At 38.1% G+C, this 22,195-nt stretch overlaps 2 protein-coding genes across 12 annotated transcripts in view; both read left to right on the top strand.

Moving 5' to 3' along the window:
* Window positions 1-11,803, top strand: part of dlg5b.1 (discs, large homolog 5b (Drosophila), tandem duplicate 1) — a 65,735-nt gene extending 53,932 nt beyond the window's left edge. For all 5 annotated transcript variants that reach the window (XM_067430260.1, XM_067430257.1, XM_067430258.1 and 2 more), the window contains 4 exons: window positions 1,079-1,206; window positions 2,046-2,155; window positions 4,839-4,948; window positions 6,583-11,803. In XM_067430260.1, coding sequence (XP_067286361.1) covers window positions 1,079-1,206; window positions 2,046-2,155; window positions 4,839-4,948; window positions 6,583-6,686 — 452 coding nt within the window. In that variant the 3' untranslated portion in view covers window positions 6,687-11,803. The remainder of the gene's footprint in view (window positions 1-1,078; window positions 1,207-2,045; window positions 2,156-4,838; window positions 4,949-6,582) is intronic.
* A 1,949-nt stretch (window positions 11,804-13,752) lies between these two features.
* LOC137056415 (calcium-activated potassium channel subunit alpha-1a-like) overlaps window positions 13,753-22,195 on the top strand; it is a 139,856-nt gene continuing 131,413 nt past the window's right edge. For 3 of the 7 annotated variants that reach the window (XM_067430503.1, XM_067430502.1, XM_067430504.1), the window contains exon 1: window positions 13,856-14,711. In XM_067430503.1, coding sequence (XP_067286604.1) covers window positions 14,418-14,711 — 294 coding nt within the window. In that variant the 5' untranslated portion in view covers window positions 13,856-14,417. Of the gene's footprint in view, window positions 14,712-22,195 lie in introns of all 7 variants that reach the window. The other 4 variants (XM_067430499.1, XM_067430498.1, XM_067430501.1 and 1 more) reach the window with 3 other exon arrangements.

Raw genomic sequence — 22,195 nt, 5'->3', positions numbered from 1 at the left:
GTTTGGTGTGGAGGAACTTGACTGGCCTGCACAGAGTCCTGAGCTCAACCCGATAGAACAGCTTTGGGATGAATTAGAGCGGAGACTGAGAGCCAGGCCTTCTCGTCCAACATCAGTGCCTGACCTCACAAATGAGCTTCTAGAAGAATGGGCAAAAATCCCCATAAACACACTCCTAAACCTTGAGGAAAGCCTTCCCAGAAGAGCTGAAGGTGTTAGAGAGGGTGGGCCGACTCCAGATTAAACCCGACGAATTAACAATGGGATGGCATTAATGTTCATGTGCATGTAAAGGCAGGCGTTCCAAATCTTTTGGCAATATAGTGTATATGTGGAAAAACAATCATTTTCATCCCTCTTGTCTGAAACAATTGTTTTTTAAGGCGAGGCTCCTTTAAGCCTTGTCAGTAAACAGCCACTGTTATGATTGGCTAATGCCACTGCATAGTAAACAATATATTTTGAAAACATTCTCCATATAAAGCCTTAATTTATAGACAAAGCGTTCTGAAATAATTTCCTTACGGTTTGGGATGCAGCTGCTATCAGATGCGTCATCTGTCAACAAAAGTTTCGGTCCCACGTTATATTAGGGTGACCTACTATGTACTTACATCAAAATATAGTGCAATGTACTTATTGTGTTCATATTGTAATGCAAAACACTTTTGCTGATATTGAGGTGGGACAGGTGTGGTGTGTGTGTGTCAGGTTAAGGGTAGGGTTAGGTGTAAGAGAGGTGTCAACAGTGTCATTATAAATGTAACTACAGAAATTAATTACAGATGTAATAACATGCAGGTATTTATAAAAATGTAAGTACAATGTAAAAACATGTATGTACACAATAAGTGCATTGTATCAAATTAGTCATTTAAATGTTAGTTAGTAGTTAAGGCCATCTAATATAAAGTGGGTCCAAAGTTTCTTTGTGAACCCTCCATTACACTGCACTCGATTTCTCCTGTCATTGCCCCTTTAAAGCATCTCAGCAACTCTACCATGACTGAGTTGTCATGTTAGGTGGATTATGACTGTGGGTTCATATTCTTTCTCACTGGCTCATGGTTTTGTTCAGAGGGGATGAAGGCGACCCAGCAGGCCATTGAGCGAGGCGTCAAAGACTGTCTCTTCATCGACTACAGGCGCAGGAGCGGCCACTTTGATGTGACGACTGTGGCGTCCATTAAGGAAATTACAGAGAAGGTGAGAGACACTCAGACTCTTATGAAGCAACTCTCTTCCTGTCGCTTCAGTGTGAAAGGGAATCCATTTATAGAAGTATGAATAGATTTCATGAATATGTTATGTTTTGCTTAAAGACAACAAAGCCTCTTTAGGAAAAACCCATTACAACATCTGAAAACCCATTACAACATCTGAAAACATTAAGAAGAAGAAATATGGGTTGAAAAGGATTTATTGATTCTTATTAATATATCAGATATATTTTTGATCCAAAGTAACAAATGTAAAAAAAAAGAGCAAATTAAGAAATTTGTGATGAAAATTTCATGAAATGTTTCTATACCATTTTTTGGTATAGAAACATTTCATGAAATTTTCATTAATGGTTTTAAACCATTTATTTCACTTTTTCAATATTTATGCATATATATATATATATATATATATATATATATATATATATATATATATATATATATATATATATATATATATATATTACATATAAACAATATGATATTGTGTGTGTGTGTGTGTGTATGTATGTGGATATATGTATATGTATATATATAACATTCACACACATACATAGAATATGATAATAATACATAAAATATAATTAATAAATGTGTTTTTTTCTCTCTCACTCTACAATACATATAATATAAAAATGCAATTTAATAAATATAGTTATATTAAAATACATATATGTATGTAGTCATATATTATTAAATATAGAATATCATAATATTTATCTCAAAATGTTCTCATTCTTCACATCTCTCTCTCTCTCTCTCTCTCTCTCTCTCTCTCTCTCTCTCTCTCTCTCTCTCTCTCTCTCTCTCTCTCTCTCTCAGGACTGTCACTGTCTGCTGGACATCGCTCCTCACGCCATCGAGCGCCTGCACGTTGTCAACATTTACCCCATCATCATCTTCATACGATACAGAAACGCCAAGCAGATCAAGTGAGTGCTGACTGCCTTTAGATCAGGGGTCTTCAACTAAAAATTTGTTGGGGTCCAGTAAATAAACCTTCCTCACTGGCCGAGGTCCGGACAATTATATACCTAAAAACATAAATTGATGTCTTTTTGCCAGACTAAAGAAATTAGTGTAGATTGAAAAAAGTGTCTTTATTGAAGAAAATATAGTATGTTCTCATATAGATAAACATGTCTTTTCATATTGTTAAAGCAATAGGTAATCCTTTAATAAATGTACCTCATTTTGAGGTTGTTCTGTTTAAGTTGCGTTGGTACAAAATATTTAATTCAACCAGTAGCCATGTCTAACAAAAAATATGATGAATGAAAAAATGCCTTCATCTCTAAATCTGCACTGAAAATACATTCATTTCAACATTACTAGCAACTAAAGTGCTTTTTCTGCTGAACTGAGAACAGTAACAATCAATGAACACAAACCCTCCTGGTTAAAAAACAAAACAGAAATCTCATGTTTCATGTTCATTCACATGTATAGTCTCTACCTAACTAAATGCAGGCTATCTTCAGCTCTGCTCTCTCTGTGCTTCAATTGCACTGGTAAAAAATCATTAGCAATATTATCCAGAAACACAAACAGGTAAAAATAAAGTGCCACCAGTGTTGGAAAAATGAAAAAGTGCAAGAAACATTTTATCTCTTTATTTCAACTCTTCCTTTAAATCGAGAAAAACGTAAATAATAATAATAACATTTAAAAAGGCTGAGCTGAGCTGAACAATGTGCAAACTAACCCGTTAACATGGGAGCCGGGAAAAAACGGACACGCCACGAGCTGCACGATTTATTCAATTTATATTATATTTCCCTCAAATCGTCCATGTACAATACTGATTTCACCCTGTGCTACAAGAGATACACCCATCGTGCAGCTCTTCTGTCAGAAGTCGATTCAAAACTGCCTGATAAAAATGTGATTATTATTTATTTTTTAAATCGCATTTGGCATTTAGTTATTTCATTACGTCAAAAGGCTTTGCTGTCCGGATGGATGCATCTCGCGGTCCGGATCCGGACCGGGGTCCGCCAGTTGGTGACCCGTGCTTTAGATGCTCATATATCAGGGATCCCACTCGACCTGGAAAATCGATGACAAATTTTCCAGTCTTGGAAAACACATGGAAAATAAGAGAAAATGTAAAATACCCTGGAAAAACTTGTTGTCCTGGAAAGTAATTTTTTCAAAAGTTAAAAAACAAAGTTTATTACTGGCCCAAAACAGTTCCTGTTGGTTGCAGAAAGTGTGCTGTTCAGGAATGCTTTCAGGAGTTTAGATTCCCTTGATATTGACGCTGGCAAAGAGAACGATTTGGCATAATGTATGATTTAGGAGCTCATATTTAAACTGATTTTATAGTTAAGTCATGGCAATAAATAATGGAAGCTTGTTTTTTGCCACTGAATAAAACAAAAAAAGGTAATTGCAACATTTTCTCTCATAAATCTAAAAATATCTAACAGTCTGAATTGTGAATTCTTACTTTTTTCTTAGAACTGCGAGTTTATATCTCACAATTCTGACGTTATAACTTGCAATTGCGAGACAAAAATGTAGAATCATGAGATAAAAGGACCTTTTAAAAAACTTTGTAAGACCTACAGAGCAATATATATTACTTAAGGGTGTGATCGTTGTCTTTTATTCTTGCTGTAGTAAAATTGAAAATGTCCTGCAAAACCCCTGGAAAATGATCTCTGAGAAAGAGTGGGAACCCTGTATGTGTCTCCAATTCATCCTGAACATCTGTTTTCCTCTGATTATATAGTACTAAATTTTAAGTTCACTTTAAAATGAACATTTCCTGATCGTTTCCTCACCCCATCTCACCCCAGATGTTCATGTCTTTCTTTCTTCAGTGGAAAAGAAATGAAGTTTTTTGAGGAAAACATTCTAGGATTTTTCTCCTCATTATGGACTTCAATGGGAACCTTTGAACCATCCGTGGTGTCACAGAGCAGCACAAGATGAGCAATTTAGGTTAAAAAGTATTTTCTTGAAAATGTCCGATGGTTTGTCTGGATCAGACTCTATTCCTCTGGGATCATCAGAGTCTCTGAAGCTCTTCCTCTGAAACTGATTTGGACCTTCAGCCGTTGGCAGGGGCGTAGCACCAAATTTTGGGCCCTGGGTACAAACCATCTTGCTGGGCCCCCGTACCATGTATGTGTATGTATAGAAAACTGACTTCTAAGGGCCCCCCCCTGCCTCGGGCCCTGGTTACTCAGTACCCTTTATCCCCCCAGTCCCACGCCCCTGGCCGTTGGTTCCCATTGAAGTCCATCACGAGGAGAAAAATCCTGGAATGTTCTCCTTAAAAAACTTCATTTCTTTTCCACTGAAGAAAGAAAGACATGAACATCTGTGATGAGAAGGGGTGAGGAAATCTTTTAGGAAATGCTCATTATGAAGTAGTAAACTCATGCTTTAACGCTATTGCATTTTTAGAATTAATTGACAACACAATATCTAATTCATTTTTGCAAGACTCTCATGAGTTAGTTGTTTTTTATGAAAAAGACATGAATTGTAAGCACGTCCAATGACTGCAATAGCGTCTCCTATCAAATGCGTTTGACACAAGTTGTGTCTGTACTCAGTGTGTGTGTGTGTGTGTGTGTGTGTGTGTGTGTTTTATTGACTCAGGGAGCAGAAAGACCCCGTGTACCTGCGGGATAAAGTGTCACAAAAACATTCCAAAGAGCAGTTCGAGTCTGCGCAGAGGATCGAGCAAGACTACAGCAAATACTTCACAGGTTTGAGCCGCGCACGCATTTACACCAGAGTATGTGAGCGGAGCGGCAGCAGTCGCCCCTTAACGCTCTGAGCATTCAATAATCACTCTGCTCCAGCTCCAGCTCCGCTCCGGGTTTACCCTTTCCCGCTCCCCGCTCCACTCCTCGCTCACTGATATCAGAAACACCGCTCCGTCTTCGCTCCGAGGAAATTTGCGGCCAAAGTATTTAAGTAAGCTCTGCAGTATCACAAAAGTTTGGTTTGTAACATGCATCAAATAAAATAAAACGTGGTTTATTGCAAACATTTTTTTTCCCCAAGACATGCCAAGTTTATTAGGCTTTATCAGCATTAAAAGTTAAAAATCATTGCTGCTTTTGCAGTGCATATTTTGTTTGAAAAATTGAAAAGTTTTACAGATTTCTACTCATTTAAAATCCGATACAGATAACTGTAAGCACTGTAAGATTACATTTGTTTGAATGCATTAAATAGAGCGATTGCATGTGCGAACAAGTGCTACTAAATAGTGTTTATTTCACCCGATCATGTTCAGTATGTAGAGGTTACAAAAAAATCCCTTGAACCTTAACATCCCGCTCCATTGCCGTCATCATAAACCTGTACAATCTTTCTGATGTGAGTAATCCATCTGAATCCAGCTAGTTAGATGTGTTTAATGTGTGAGTTCTGACTAAAAATACTGTAATATTATAGCCTGGATGGCAGCCGAACTCAGCCCCGCCCACAACACCTGAGCTCGGGCGGTTCGGTCTGGACTTGATCCATAGAGGAGTAATTATGCCTGAACAGAAACTGACCAATGAGATCATCAGGGCGGGCTTTAGACGATCATCACGTCATCAAAGGCGCTTGGGTTATATTTGTTCAAATCCTAAACGGAGAGCTTGTTTACATTCACCTTCACCATTTCTCTCAGAAATGATGATCGTGTTGGTACTCTGTATCCTTAAAATCTTTTTTTTTTCATCACCGTCAAAGATCTTTTATTCCAGCGTGTGTGCAGGCAATGTTGCTAAATTTTTACAACAAAACCCGCCAACTACTAGCCTTAAACAATAGCTTCTCGAGGGGGTTCTCTGGGAAAAAATGGTGTTTAGGGGGTAAAATGTGTGTTATTTTGGCAAGGTTGCTGCTAAAATTCACATTAATGGGTCTGTATATCACATAATAGTTGCTTCAACCCGCGGACATAGAAAACAACCCGCGGAAAAAAACGGGGACTTGGCAACACAGTAGTTGAGCTCTGTTGACGTTTGACAAGTAATGTTATGCGTCGCTCCGTTGCTCTGATTGGTTGTAGGTCTATCCAATAGATGTCTTTCCTGGTTGGGTTGAAACACGCCCCATAATCACAGCCCAATGGAGCAGCAGACTCATATCCTGACTAGAGCTGAGTATGACTACGTCAGGCTAGTTATATTATAGGTCGTTGGTATTAATGGTACTCGTAATGGAGCGCTCTTGGTGCGCATGAAAACCACAACGCTCCAACTTGTTTTTAAAATTCGCTCATCACTCCATTCAAAATCTCCTCGCTCCCACTCCAATCTGCTCGCATACTCTGATTAACACACACATTTGACCATGACGTGTTGGTGTGTGATTTGTGTGTGTGCTGTTCTGATTCAAGGTGTGGTCCAGGCCGGCAGTCTGTCCAACACATGCACTCAGATAATGGCCGTCGTGGACCAGGAGCAGAACAAAGTCCTCTGGATTCCTGATGGAAGCACGTGAAGATGAACACACATCCATCACAATAACAACGCCTCTCTAGCAATCTCACACTGCTGTACAACTCACTGGGGCTGGGCGCTATGTCACACGCTCTTTAAATATAAAGCGTTTAATGAGCAACACGAAGGCTTTCATTTGGTCATCAATCGATTCTAAGCGCATCCTCAATGCTCATAAACGTCCCTTTGCAATTATCTTGGCTTTGAGAGTATTTTAGCTTAACGACTATCCTAGAACATTTTAACAACATGCTAATCATGCTAATGTTAGAAATATGCTAGTAACGTGCTACTTCATGTTAGCAATGCATTTGAACATGTAAGCAGTGTCATGTTAATTTGAGTTAACAACATGCTAGAATTTCGAAGTGCTAAAACATGATAATAACGGTAATTTAAGTTAACAAAATGCTTATTCATGCTAACAACGTGCTAAATCATAATAACATGTTAATTCATACTAGCAACAATCTTTTTTCTTGCTAGCAAAGTGGTAAAACATGTTAACAATGCAATAAAACATGCACTAACAATGCAAGTTAACAAAATGCTAATTCATGCTAACATGTAATAATCATAATAACTTGTTAATTAATGTTACCAAAATGCTAACAACATGTTAAAACATGCACATTTATGAGCAGTGTGTGTTAAAAATAGTCAGCTACATGTTAATTCATGTTAACGAAGTATAAAATCTTGTTAGCAATATGGTAAATCTTGCAAGCTACATGCTAATACATGTTAGCAATATGTTAAGACATGCTAGTTTATGCAAGCAATTACTTTATCTTGCCCCATCGCTAAATTTAAAGCTTACAAACCTTTTAAACTTTTATAAGTTTGTCCCAGCGAAGTTTACTCATAACGTTTCATGTAAATATTGCGGTTTATTAGTTATCGTTGGCTATATCGCCCAGCCCTGAACTCTCTCTCTCTCTCTCACACACACACACACACACACACACACACACACACACTCAGGCGACGATCACAGCTGTCAGACTGTCGTTTGTCCTCCGTTCACTGTGTTTTCTCTGTGGTAACACTAATTTATGAGGGCTTTCATGTAGTTCTTCATGTTTACAGAGTTGATGTTTATGACCCAGCTTACTTGAATGTTTAACTTCATGTCTCTGTCCCTGTGTGGGTCCGGTCCGAGCAGACACAGACGATCCATTTACGGTTAAAGATACTGACTGTTAGGTTTGTTTTCTGTGTTAAAGGATTCATTTACCCGAAGATGAACCTTCTGTCATCATTTACCTTCACAGAAGCAGAGGTTTAGCAGGATGTTCAAGCTGCTCTTTTCCACACAATTGGCCTTGTTCATGAATTCGGAATAATTTGCGTGTAAAATAGACCTTTATGAAAACTCTCCTCCAGATTCACAAACGTATACCACAGATTCAGTAGTTAAACGTGTGTGTGTGTGTATGTTAATGATTTACAAACATTCGTAAATGGTGCATGTTCTTTCATAATTAGCATAATCCCCGCCCATGAGATACAACTGCGCGAATGACGTGTCCAGAAACGCTGAACTTCCTTCTCAGGATTGGCTCCAGTATATTGCATAAATGCTAAAGAGACTAATTGGCTGTATGCCTAGCAATGCATATTTAATTATCGTGTGTCCACCCAAGCATTTTTAGCCAGCTAAATCAAAACTGTCAGCTGGTGGCGCTTGAAAACGCTTTACAAGCACTGCGTTTTTCCAGCTAAGGTACTTTGGTTGCTATGATACAGAATTCATGGCATTATATGTTACTAGCATCTCATTTTGAAGAATATTAATGAATATAAAAAGGCAGTAACCAGCAATATTAACTTCTCCATTGTTGTGTACTAATAGGACGATTGGTCATGTAGTATTTGTCCCGTTCTCCTCCACTGTGATTGGACAGTCGGGTGAAAAGTGACTGTGACGAGCGCTGCATATTTATCAAGCGGCACCTGCCCCAGTTTCTGTTGAAGTCAATACGGAAGTAACTTAAACTGTAATTCATCGACTGGCCACTAGAGGCTCCAGAAGGAGCAGAATCTCTTTGAGCCTCATGTTAAAATGGCCAACTTAATAGCAGGAAAAGATATGTTTACAGTCTGGGACATTGTGGTTTTGGTCTATACGGCTTATTTTGCCCTTCATGACGACTGCGAGGGGGGTGAATTTTTTTTATACCTTAAGCCGGGCGCACACTGTGCAATTTTGGCCACGATTTGGTCATCTGAGACAAATTTAGCAAATCCTAAAAGATTCCTCTGATCCTCGGCTAAAATCTGACGTCTTTGGTCGTTAGTTTGACATGTTCACCGGCAGCCGATTAATGAGCGCTGCGATCAAATTTAACGTTAGACGAAATTCTGGCAGTGTCAGAAGATTTGCCGCACAATCCTGCAGTGTGACTTCTCCTACGACGACAGTCAAATATCTCGGTTTTTCAAGACAAACTATGACCAAAACGAGAGCTAGAGATTTCTTTGTAGCCAGCATTTCAGTCCCGCGTGTAATGCAGCTCACGGTCACCGAACGCGTCATTCATTGATGATATAAAACACCGGATGAGTTTTCTTGCGCCCGTCCGTTTTTAGCCTTCACTCTCGTGCAGTCTGACATTAATGCCAACTGAGATCTTACAGTGTGACATGGCTTACATCAGGGATCATGTTCGTACAGTCTGACAAGGGACATTCACAAAGGATTTTGAAAAATCGCACCGTGTGCAGGACCCATTATTCGTTTGTATTATATAAAGCCTTAAAGTTCTGCGTAAGCCACTTTGAGTGACAGGTGGATAGCCGTTTGTCTGCTGTATGTTAGTCATCACATCACCTAAGCTCCGCCCACATCCCGCCTCTTTGTTCTGTTATCTGGGCGTGACGCGCTGCTGTAATGGAGGCCATCTAGTAGTTGCTGTGCAAGTAAACCTCGTCTGATCTCAAGAGATGTTCTAAGCAGCCTTTAGCCTCCTTGTCACGCCCGTTTCACACATACTCCGTGTGCGGTACGTATCTTTTTCCAGTACCCATGTTAACGGATGACAGCTTTCACACTGCACGCGGATGCGGTCCGCCAGTCCGTTCCAGGAGCGTTGCGTCTGTATCAGTGCACGGATCGTTTTCGTGCCGAGTCTATTTTTTGCTGTGCTGCGTTGCTGCATTAAAGCGACAGAACATTGTTTGCATTAAAATAAACATGTACTGATGCGAAAATCTAGTAATTTCACCACAGATGCATATCATTTAAAATATACTCTTGTTTCAAAGTCAACACATGGCTTTTTTTCTCAAGTAAAGCAACAAAGCGACACCTTACCTGGCATTTAGGTTTAAAAAAATGTGCCATAATGGAGAGCACTCGTACTTTCTTGGAGGTGGAAAGCAAAGTTCTTTATGACCTGCAGGATTTCTTTTAAAAGGGTGTAAAAACGAAAGAAAAGACGAGAGTCGGCTGTTTTTGAATAGACTATTGTAAGTTTCTAATTTAAAATGTTTGTGATTTTAGGCTATAACCTATGTTTAAATGTTTTGCCACGTGTGTGAGCTAAATCTAAAGTATATAAATATGAATTATTGAATTGAATAAATGTTGTTTAAATGTAGTACGTTAACCTGACTTCTATGAAAGAGCAAACAAAGAGAATTGCAATTCTGACGAGCCATGTTCTGTAGCAACTTTTGGATTTTAAAAAAAGATTTGTGAAAGCACAACAGGGCGTGCAGATCCTGCAACGCACATGCAACGCAAACGCACTGCAGACGGAGTATGTGTGAAACGGCCGTTAGAGAGTCCGACTCTCGTACTGGTGGACTCGGGTTCGAATCCCGCTTGGAGCTAGCAGGTTTGAACAGGAGGGGTTTTATTGGTGCCGTGACCCGGATGGGAGTGAGGTTTAGGGGGGTGAGTGTAACGGAGGCCAGCTAGTTGTTGTAAGTAAATGATCCCAAGAGACGCTTTAGACAGGTCTGAACAGGAGGCTTTACACTGCCAAGATGGCGACGGCCAGCTCGTCTCTACTTTACGCTTCAAATCTGCACTTCAGAATCCTATAGGTGACATCACGGACACTACGGCCATATTTTTTTGCAGTCTATGATGTTACCCAAAGTTGAACGGTAAAAAAAAGACAGCAAATCAACTCGTGAAATGTTATTATGGTGCATCAGTTTTCCTAAATCAGAACACTGTTTGAAAATACGGACATTTTTGTGAATCCGAAGATTTACATCAGAACGGATTTACACACAATTGGGTTGCTCGTGTTTCGTGAATGAGGCCCAATGAAAGCAGACGCGCTGGCAAGCCTGAAAACAACTCAAAACACTACATAAAGTATTTGATTTTTAGTTTTTGAGGGGTTTTCTCACTCGTATGAATCAAGATGAAGTTATGCGTTGTGCTTTCACTGCATGGAAAAGAGCAGCGTGAACTTTTCCTTTTCAAATATTCTTCATTTTCGAGTGAACTATTCCTTTAAGCTTCAATGTAGCAGTTTCTTTTAAGTGTACTTTTTTATTATTTAAATGAACGATGCAATAATCTGCTGCATGATCATTTTACTATATGCTCTGATTATTTTTACTGTCCTGTTCGTTTGTAACTCTAATTTAAATGTCTTTTTTGTAGTCGAGTATTAGGCTAAGTGCTTAATAGTATCTTGAAGCTCCTCTCCTGATGTGCCAAAGGGTTTCTTCTGCTTTGCCTGTATTTTTGCACTTGAGTTGGATGGAAAAGGTGGACAGACCTACTTTACTTCATTAATCCCAGATGGAAGATCGAGTAATCCTCGAGTTAGTTAATCCTCTCTGTAGTGAAACTCAGTGGCAGGAGAGCTTTGGTACTACACTAGTCGGGTGTTCACTAGCCACAGTGACATCACTTCCTTTTCTGACCCATGATGACCAATGAAACGAGTCGCCTGGTTTAGCTGCTTCAACGTCACGTCATGTTCTTCCACTCCTGACGGCATCATAACTCCGGTGTTTGTAGCTGGAAAATTCCATTTTAAATAGTTACATTTTATAATTGTATAACACATTGGTACTGCCACATTAAAGAATCCTATGATGAAAATATGATTTTGTAATTGTTACATTAATAAAGTTTAAATTAAGCACGGCTGTTTAAACGTAATTTCTTCTTTTAGCGCACCTGTTTTTCATCTGTCTGTATGTTTTCAGATTATGGTTTATGGAAAACCTGGAACTGTAAGGGATGTAAAACTCTATATATTTCTACAATCTCATGGTAATCTCATGGAGCTTCGGTTCAGTCTCCCACAGGTCATGTGATGCAGTTCCTGTGAGGAGTCACCAGATGGCGTCATGTCCTACTTCAGTGTGATCGCCATAAAGAGGATTATATAAACATCAAATATCAGGTGAAATATTATTTCCGGATAGTGAACACATCCCATGGCAGAAGGAAGATTATTTATCATCAAGCAAAAGGAAAACAGAGCTCTTGTTGATCTAAATGTGGCTAAGTTTTGTTTCACTAGCAAAGGAAAACATTTTTAAAAAATTTAAAAAAATTTCTTTAAACTTTTCCAGTGAGGTTTTGTACATTTATTGGCATCCTTGTGTGAGGATATTTGTTTTCCAACTGGTTCCTGATTTTTCTTTACTCCCCTTAGAAGTCTGGAGTGTGTGGATTCCGATGGAAAACTCTTCAATGACAGATGCATAAGAAATAAAATCTGAAAATTCATATATTTAAAGATCTATGTTAAAAAATACAGCACATGCTGGTCTGTCTGGTGGTGTGCAATAATTGAGCCATTTGAGTCTATAAGGTGTGAAACATTTACTATGGTAAAAATACTATCCTTGAAAATACATGAAAAGTTATCATGATTCAACAAAAATCAAACGGGAACCATATGAGAACGTTAGAGGAACGCTCTGTGTTCGCTGAGAATTATGGGGTTATGGGGGGGGGGGGGGGTATTAATGACTAACAATTACTACTTTTACTATGTTTTTACTATGTTTTTACTATATTTTTTCTTAATATGTTCTAATGGGATTGTCTAACACGTCAACAGAAGTAAAATAAATGTTTTGTCTCGGGACAGGAGCGTAGGCTAAAATATCAGCTTTCTTTTCTAATAAACACCATGTAACAAACTTGTCAACGCCTTTAAAGGCTTCGCTATCCAATACGTTTTTCTGTCAGAAATCTAGTTCATTGGGCTACACAATGTAACTTAAAGACTTTTTAAACCAAGTACACTGTTGTGATTTTATATTTACGTTGTGCAAGTCAACAATAAATTGATAAACAATGACAGCAGAGTTTTTATATGTTTTTTAATTCAACAAACCATTCGATTTTTGTCATATAACACTGTTGCCATGGTTACGTTCTTGCTGGCGCCGAAAAGAGCGCTCCATGTAACTTGAAATCGTAATTTTTATGGTTTCTGAGGCGTTTTAAATATTTATCATATTTTAAGCGACCTCACATTATTCATCCCCTGAAAATAGATGCTAGTTTTCGGAAAACATGGTCGGTCTTTGAAATAGGAACGATTGGTGGATGTTTGACACAGGATAAGTGTGAATATCTACGTTTTAATCGCTTTGTTTTATAAAACGTTATTAAATAGCAAATGGACTGTTACAATTAATTACTTAAGAAAACAACTGATTATTTACACATGACTATTTGTAGAAATACCAGCTTTCTTTTCTTTTCTAATAAACACCATGTAATAATAAAAACTAACAAACTTGTCAACGCCCTTAAAGGCATAGCTATCAAATACGTCTTGTTTCAAAAAAAGAAAGAAAAATTTGGGGATTTTAAAAGCATAGCCTATCATGTTGCGCAGTGTGAATTATTTAATAACTTTATGCTACTTTTCTGTCAGAAATCTAGTTAAGGCTAGACTCTCGCGCAAACAAACTGTTAAAAACAGTTTAAACCAAGTACACTTGTAATTATATTTGTACTGTAAATAAATCATGACAACAGACCTATGTTTTTTGTTCATACACCGTTCAATTTCGTCATATAACACTGTTGCCATGGTTACGTCCTCGAGCTATGCCAGTTTAGACCTATGACTAACTTGAAATCGTACTTTTTGAGGAAGCAAAAATATATATTTTTTAATATTTTATCATAATTTAAACGCCCTCCCTCACATATTTCACCCCCTGAAAATAGATGATAGTTTTCTGAAAACTGGTCACCGCGGCAGATGTCTGTGAAACAGGAGCGATTGGTGGATGTTTGGACTGGGTTTGGAGACGTTTTGACGGGCACCACACTAACTGACTCCGCCCTCCGGTACCTGTAAATCTGCCCTAAACGCGCCGAATGAATAGATCGGAGCTGAACGCAACACGTTACCGAACGAGAGCGAGGTGATTAGACGGCAGTCTGTCCATCAGAGAGCGCACGGGAGATCAGCGGGGCAAACTGCGTTCGCGGACGGTCACGCGGGCTTTAAATCGTGGGAATGTTTTTCATCATGATAAATATCAGCTGTACGATCTCGTTTAAAGACGTACCGACGCCTTTCTAGTAGGAGTTTACGTGCGTTGTTCAACTGCGACTGTCCAACTGCGCGTCCGTGGAGAACCGAAGAGCGGGCGAGAGCGACGAGCGCAGCGGGAGGAGAGTGCGCGCACACGGGGACACAAAGCGCGGGGCTGACCGCCCTGCCAAACATGGCTGACCGTCAGGTGTGGGGCGCTGCCGGGATCTCCAGAAAGACGCTCGATGCTCCCCACTGAAGAAGATGAAGATAACGACGGTGATGAGAACCAGCTCTCCACAGTAATGACCTTTCCCATCGAGCATTCAAAAGCGGGTCCGTCCTCGGTTCGGAAGATGGATGTGATCATCCCCTACACCTCCGACGTGCCCTGTGACCCGGTGAACGGCCAGAAGATGTGGTGGGCTTTCCTCGCCTCCTCCATGGTCACTTTCTTTGGGGGTCTCTTCATCATCCTGCTGTGGAGAACTCTCAAGTACCTGTGGACGGTGTGCTGCCACTGCAAGGGGAAAAAGAAGGTAAATGACACCTGTTTTTAGGTCAAAAGTTTGGGCACCCTTCCCAGATGTTCTCAGGATCATTGTTATTTAAAGACAATTTTCCAGACAAACTGTGCATACATGCACAGTAAAAACAAAACTAACACAAAAAACCTTGGGGCGTTTTTTTTATTACCCCAATGGGCTAAACATATTGGGTCACTCTGGGTTATTTTAAAATGTGGGTCATTTTTTTCTTCTTCATTTTGTTGGGTTATTTCAGTTATGACCCAGCCAGCAGTTTAGGTTCCCGCTCTTTGATGGTTTAAATTTTTAACGCTCCGGTTACACCCAACGGTCATCAATTACTTAATCTCCAAAAAACAGTTATAATAAATGTTTTGGATATGTAAAAAACATCATGAAATGCTCATCATCTCCCGTTCCTCCTTCAATTGTGTTTTTTCTTCTTTTTTTAACGATCAATAGGCTAGTTCAAAATCACCTCATAAAGCAATTGGGCTAAATAAGGTTCCCGCACATTGATGGTTTAAATGTTTTACGGTCATCAATAGGCTACTTAACACAATTAAAATACAAATATAGTAAATGTTGTATGTCAGAGCAGATAGTGCTCATCATCACACGTTCCTTTTTCAATAATCACATGAAGAAAGAGGCTTAAATACAATTATGGGCAGCAGTTGGGTTAAATGGGTCAAATTTGAGTTGACATTCAACTAAAATCAATTACTTCACACAATAAAAATACAATATCATAATAAATGTTTTAGGTATACCAGAGCAGATAGGGCGTATCATAACACATAATCTAACTTTAGTAGTGTTTAAAAACACAACTAATAAAGAAAGAAGAGGCTCAAATACACCAGTGGTTGGGTTAAAATGTTTCCTGTGCTTTGATGGTTTATATTTTATTGTATCTGGTGATATTCAGCGGTCATCAATTACTTAACACAATAAAATACAACCATAATGTTTTAGATATGCCAGAGCAGATAGTTCACATCGTGACACGTTATTCCTGCAGTTGTGTTTAAAATCACCTCATAAATATAGATGAGTCTCAAATACAAGAGTTTTCATTAGTCACAACATAATATTTGTCCTGCTGTGAGTTTACATCACTTAAATATTATTTTAACACATGGGAATCAGTCAGAATGAAGTATGAAAAAAGCATTCACTGATGTCCTTTATTTCTTGCAGCTCAGCTTTTGGAGGTCTTATGCTTTTAAAATATAAACCATGAAAGTCGCTTTGGATGGAAGTGTCTGCCAATGGTGTGAATGTAAATGCTGTTTTGCTCAGCTGTAATAATATTAGATGTTGCTTTTTGTGAGTGCTTGAGTAAAATAAATCTTGCTTCGGGTTCTTACTAAAGTCGTGGAGATTGCTCAAAAAGTGTGGGAACCCTGTAATGAAAATAGAAAAGGACATTTTGTGACAAACTTTGACTCAAGACTTCCCTGAAATGATATTTTACTGATAAAATATGAACCATGTTGGTTTAAATCAACGGAAGCATCTACCAAATTGTAAAGCGTAATGTGAAAGGAATAGTTTTGAATCCGGAAGAGGTTTTAGGCCATTCAGAAAGACAATATTTAAAGCTGCTAGTTGTCTAAATGATTTCCAGGCGGTTGCCAAACATTTGCTTAGTTGTGTTCTGAGAAGTTGCTATGCTAATACTAAATAGGGTTTGTTTTTGTAGATGCTAAAATCGTGTTTTTGTCTACTAACAGCTGTTTCTAAGAGATAAAATCAACATGGAATACTGTTTATAGCCCAGTTTACATCCATAATGGATATTTGGTGGAAAATAATGCAGGGCGGCACTTGATTTTATCTATGTGCTATTGTTTGGATGGTGAAAAGTGTCTGTATATGACACAAAAATAAAGATAGTCATTGATGGTATCAACTAAATGGAAAGGCATTTCAGAGGTGGAAAACTATCTTTTGTTTCTTTGGAATTACATGCGCCATTGAATCATTCACAGTAATAACTGGGGCTGGTTGCATAAACCGCAATGACAAGTCTTACAAGTTAAACATCATTTCATTCGATTTTTTTTTAATGAGTCATATAAAAAGTTAGACTGGCCTAATTCAATTTGTCATACAAGAACATAAAACACGGTAACATAATGGCTATGTTTATGCAACCGGCCCCTAGAATGTGTTAATATTTGGGGAAAAGGGTCTGTTTTGATTTCATGTTGACTTTAGATATTAGAAACTGTTTCAGGAACTGTGTCGACACACTGTAGCTGAACACACACTGCGATTTCATTAACTTGACGATATTCTTGTTTTGTTTGTTCCTCGGTCTGAACAATTATTGAAGATTAATGAGTGATTTTTAAGCAATCTATTTGAGCATAGCCTGCCGTGCATATAATGTAGCGTTTACACCTGTAGCTGCATGAATGCTGGTGGTTTGATCGGAGCACAGAGAGAGAAGAGAGTGTGTTCTGTTAGCAGAGACGTACGAGAGCTTTGCTTGCGTCTTTTCCCAATGTTTGACGTGGCGCCAGTGGTCAGGAATAGGTTGAGTTTTTACTGCCATTGTGTAGTCTGCCCACACACACACACACACACACACACACACACACACACACACACACACACACACACACACACACACACACACACACACACACACACACCACAGCTGTTGCTTTCATTACAGGCCTGTCAAACATAGTTGTGTTCATTCTGTGAGACATTTCAGGAAGCCCTTTTCTCCTGTTCAGCAGCCCGTTCCACTGAAACACACGACTCTGATTGAAAGCCAACATGAAATCAATATTCACTCTGCTTGTTTTCTAAATACATGTTCTTGGTCTTGTGAATTATTCATATTAGGGATTCACTGATATGAAAATTTGTCCAAAAACAAGTCTCACCATTAAAGCCATGACTCAAGCACACAATTATGATGTTCTCATTATAATGTTCTGTAGCCGATATGACAGACTTGCACTGAACCATATTTTCCTTTTTTAAAGTGATTTCAATCATATTTCAAGGAATTCAAACCCATCATGGTGTGCATCGGAAGAGTCTCAGCTGAAGGAAATAATACATTTTTATTTGCTGTAATATATTGGCCAAATTTTATTGTCAATAACGATAAAATGAATATGAACATATATATAATAAAATGAACATATATCGGCCGATACCGATATGGTGGCCCGATATATCGTGCATCCCTAATTCATTTGTGACTGTTCTGAATTGACATCGAATAGAGCAGACATCAGAAATATAAATCATAACTGGACACTGGTAAAACAACTACTATTTTATTTATTGCAATATAGATTTTGCTTACAAATGTGTAGAGCATTCCCATGATCAGGGTAAGTACCTAGTTATTAGCCAGTTATTGCAATTACTATAATAAGGGATGCACAGATATTTAAAAAAAATGGACCGATAATTCTTTATATTTGAAAGCCGATATATTGGCCGATATCATATTTTGATATCACTTTTAAGATCCTGATTACAAAACAAAAGTCTCTCATTTAAAAACCATGTCCCAAGCACTTAAACACGAATCAAACAAACAAAATAATACAGTAGCCTAGTTTGTACCAGCATAAGTTTGAAAATTAATTTTACATTCCTATGGCCAAATTTCCTTACCAAAAAAAATAAGTAAAATAAATATATATATATATATATATTTATTTATTTTTTTGGTATATATATATATATATATATATATATATATATATATATATATATATATATATATATATATATATATATATATAATATACAAAAAAATGATATTCAAACCCATCATGGCAAACAGTGTGCGTCTGAAGTGTGTCAGCTGAAGGAAATAATACATTATTTATCTGCTGTAATATATCGGGTCACTTTTTCTTATTGGGCTGATAACGATAAATGTGAGCATATATCGGCCAATACCGATATGGTGGCCAATATATCATGCATCTCTAGCTATAAAAATGACATAGTATGTACATGGGTAACAGGACTGTAAAGTAAAGTGATACCGACATTAGCCATGTTTCCATTTACCTGTTTTTATGTCAATTTTGGAATATCGCATTTAAAATGCAGGATGGAAACAGCCAAGAAATTCTAAAAATACGTATAAAACCGCATGCACTCATCAAGACACATAAATCATGATGGAAACATATTTACCAAATAAATCCCTTGATGTGCAATACAAAACTCGAGGACTTAGCCTCAACAGAGAATGTGATTGGATAACTGGATTAACTGGTCGGTTTGGTCGTTCTGAAACGCCTGAGCCGACGTTTCAAGCACCTTATTACTTTATGGCCTTATTTTTTATTGAAAACTACACCCACACCATCCCTAAACCTACCCAGTGATTTACAGTGCATACACACTTTATGAGCACGTGTTCCTTAGGATCGAACTTATGATAGCATGATTGCAATGCCTTACCAATTAAACTATGCAAAACCTGAAATATGCAGATTAAGGGAAAAATGCTTTAAAATGAAAGTGTCAATGTTGTCAACAGGAGCACAGCTTTAGTAAACGCTCCTATGGGTCGTATTTCAAGGAAGTGACAAACAACCTATATAGGCGTATTGGTTGGAGGACATGTTGGAATGATTTGGTAAACTCGAATCTTACGTGATTGTGTTCACGAACATCACGATCACAGGGCAGCGTTTATTAAGACGCAACTTTTATTTTATTGTACCAAAGAAGAGCCTTGATTGCTGTAACTTTCATTTTTATTACTGATTATAACTTGCGTCAGTTTCCCAGAAAGTGATGATTTTGTTCTCTTGAACACATGGGATGGAAACGCTGCTTTATTTGCAGATGTTTTATGCCATATTTCAGTCTTGCGCACAAGTTAAGTTTGCAACTTTGAATGGAAACCAATATTCAGAATAGTCTTTAGTAAGGATGCCACGATTCTCAATATAATATTGAACCGTTCGGTAACGGCATTCACGGTTCAATATGCGCTTTTAAATTGCGTTTTTTGGGGTTTTGCATTTAATTAATTATTTATTTTTCTCTCCATTTGAAATATTTCTCTCAGTTTATTTCGGCTCTTTTTGAGTGTGCCTGTGTATCCAATCGTATGCTCTAAAGTTAGGGTGTGTTTAGCCGCTGAAATGCTGGTGTCAGAGAGTTATACTCACAACATAGTTATTCACAATCACCAAAGTTCATTATTTGCATGCGTTTTAAAGCCTTGCCGGTTAAACATTTCATTGGCGTGCTTATGCACAGTTTTATATGCGCTGAGCGAGCGCACTAAAAGCCTGTCAAACACACGTGAGGACTGGACTAAGTGTCTTATTGTGCTAAAAATGTCAAACACACACAAGGTTAAAGGCACAATATGTAATGTTTCAGCATTAAAAATATAAAAGATCACTATATCTGTTATATATTTTTTAAAGTTGTGTGTTTACATTATCCCGACAGTTCCAATTAACTTCTAAATCCAGAGAAATTAATATTTTAATTCGAAGACACGGACCGTGTCTTTATTTCCGTTATGTCGCCAGTCTTTCACGTCATATCCACGTTTGCGTCTTGCTTCCTGCGAACTCGGCGGAACTGCCAAACTCAAAGAGGAACACTGACAGTATAAGGGGAACCCCCGTATAAAAAAGTCTGTATGATAATGGATCATGACTACTCTTTGCCAGCTCAACAAAGCTCAAACGTAAGGGTGAAAAAAATGACCCGAGAAGATTTTGGGACAGTAGAAGAAGCAAGAGACGTGTAAACCTTGGAGAAGCCTTTGAAAGATGGCGAAATCTTCGTGACAAGCTCGGACTGCAGAGAGATGCTGATCTCGCTTTCGTTTTAATAAACAGGTAATTTAAGTAACCATTCAGCTAACATAATAATCATAGCATGCTGTATGTTTGCATATTGCATAGCGATCTTGACCACATTGAGACGCGTTTAGCTGAATACGTAATGTTATACATTTTGTATCGGCTTTTCAAACAGGCGGATTCTCTGTTTTTGGAGACTGAAAGAGCTATTTTTTTAAAAACTGATTCAAAAGTATTTCTATCCGTATATTTGGTGACACGATGATGTCATGTGTAAAACGCAGATGGACTAGCTATTATTGGTTTTATATGTAGCTGGAGAAAGTAACGTTAGCTTCATAAAGTAATATGCCACTATCTTGGTCAATTAATATAAGGTGACCGTCACTTTTATCATATGTTAATACTAGCTACATATAATATCGATTTAATAATGATCTACTTATTCATATATCTCTGAGTTCCAAAATAAATGTTTATTAGAATGATTGATGAACGTGGGGAGCGACACAGCGCGTGTTCCAATAAACAACGTATTGCTGGTGCTGGTTCTCTCATTTACTATGTTTTATGTTGGTAATGATAAACTAAATTGAAATTGATTTCCTTATTGAACAGTTGATATACAGAATGTTCGACAATCGCGGATGCCATGTCAACATATCTATAATTTGAGTAACTCAAATTATGATGCACGGTTATGTCAACATAGCCTACCAACTTATAGGTATGTTGACATAGCGACCGCCCGCACAACATTCTGTCTCGCACATTATCTTACGTTACTGATAAGTTTGTTAAGTAACGGTAGCTCGCTGCTATTTCATTAGATTGACATTACATAAAGTGAAAAGCTGTAACTAAACTTAACAATAATAGAGATGTAATATAACAATTACCTTGTCAGTGAACATGTTTTCTGCTGGAGATGCCAGATTCGCTGGTTGACAGTGACAATGACAACAACTCCCATGAGCCCACGCACTTTCCCGACGTCATCAAAGTACGTCTGTTGTTATTATTTTGAATGAGTGACCCCTAGTGGCCAAAAGTTGCATACTGCACGTTTAACATATATAAACACTGTCGTTATGTCTAAAGTGAAAGTAAAATCGTGTGTGTCTGTATATGAGATATTATAGTGAACACTTGTCCTTAAAGGGACAGGTCACCTCTAAAATTTTGTTAATAAAACAACAAAAGAGAAAATCACTCACTGCTCTTGAATAAACAGGGTTTGACAAATTTTTGTCCCGCCAAAGCCTTATTTGATGAATTATTGTGATTTTTAAATTGATGTAGATGACTAATGCGCATGACAGGGCGCACGTTAAGAGTCACAGAGAACGAGTAGAGAGCCGCGCACACTCTGTCTTCAAAACCATCACCATCTGAGCTGTTTCTCACTCGCACATATCACTCAAATCAACTGAGCTGACACAATGGTAAAAGATCGGAAGACTGACTCTGTTCTGTGTGGCCCTTTCGCACAATATTTTCCCAGAATTACTGCTGGATGTGAATTGTGCATCAAAAAACGCACTTCTTATGACAGACGTTTTGCTCACGCAGCTTTCATAAACATACTTTCAAATAAACTGAAAAATATCCTTATGAAGTGTTTTCTGTGTTGACAAATCTTTTGCGTTGTTTTAACACTCCGGAACA

The sequence above is a fragment of the Pseudorasbora parva genome, chromosome 21 (genome assembly GCF_024679245.1).
Source record: "Pseudorasbora parva isolate DD20220531a chromosome 21, ASM2467924v1, whole genome shotgun sequence".
In the NCBI taxonomy this organism is placed as follows: domain Eukaryota; kingdom Metazoa; phylum Chordata; class Actinopteri; order Cypriniformes; family Gobionidae; genus Pseudorasbora; species Pseudorasbora parva.
Note: the sequence above shows the minus strand (reverse complement) of the source record. Positions and strands in the feature narration are given on the sequence as shown.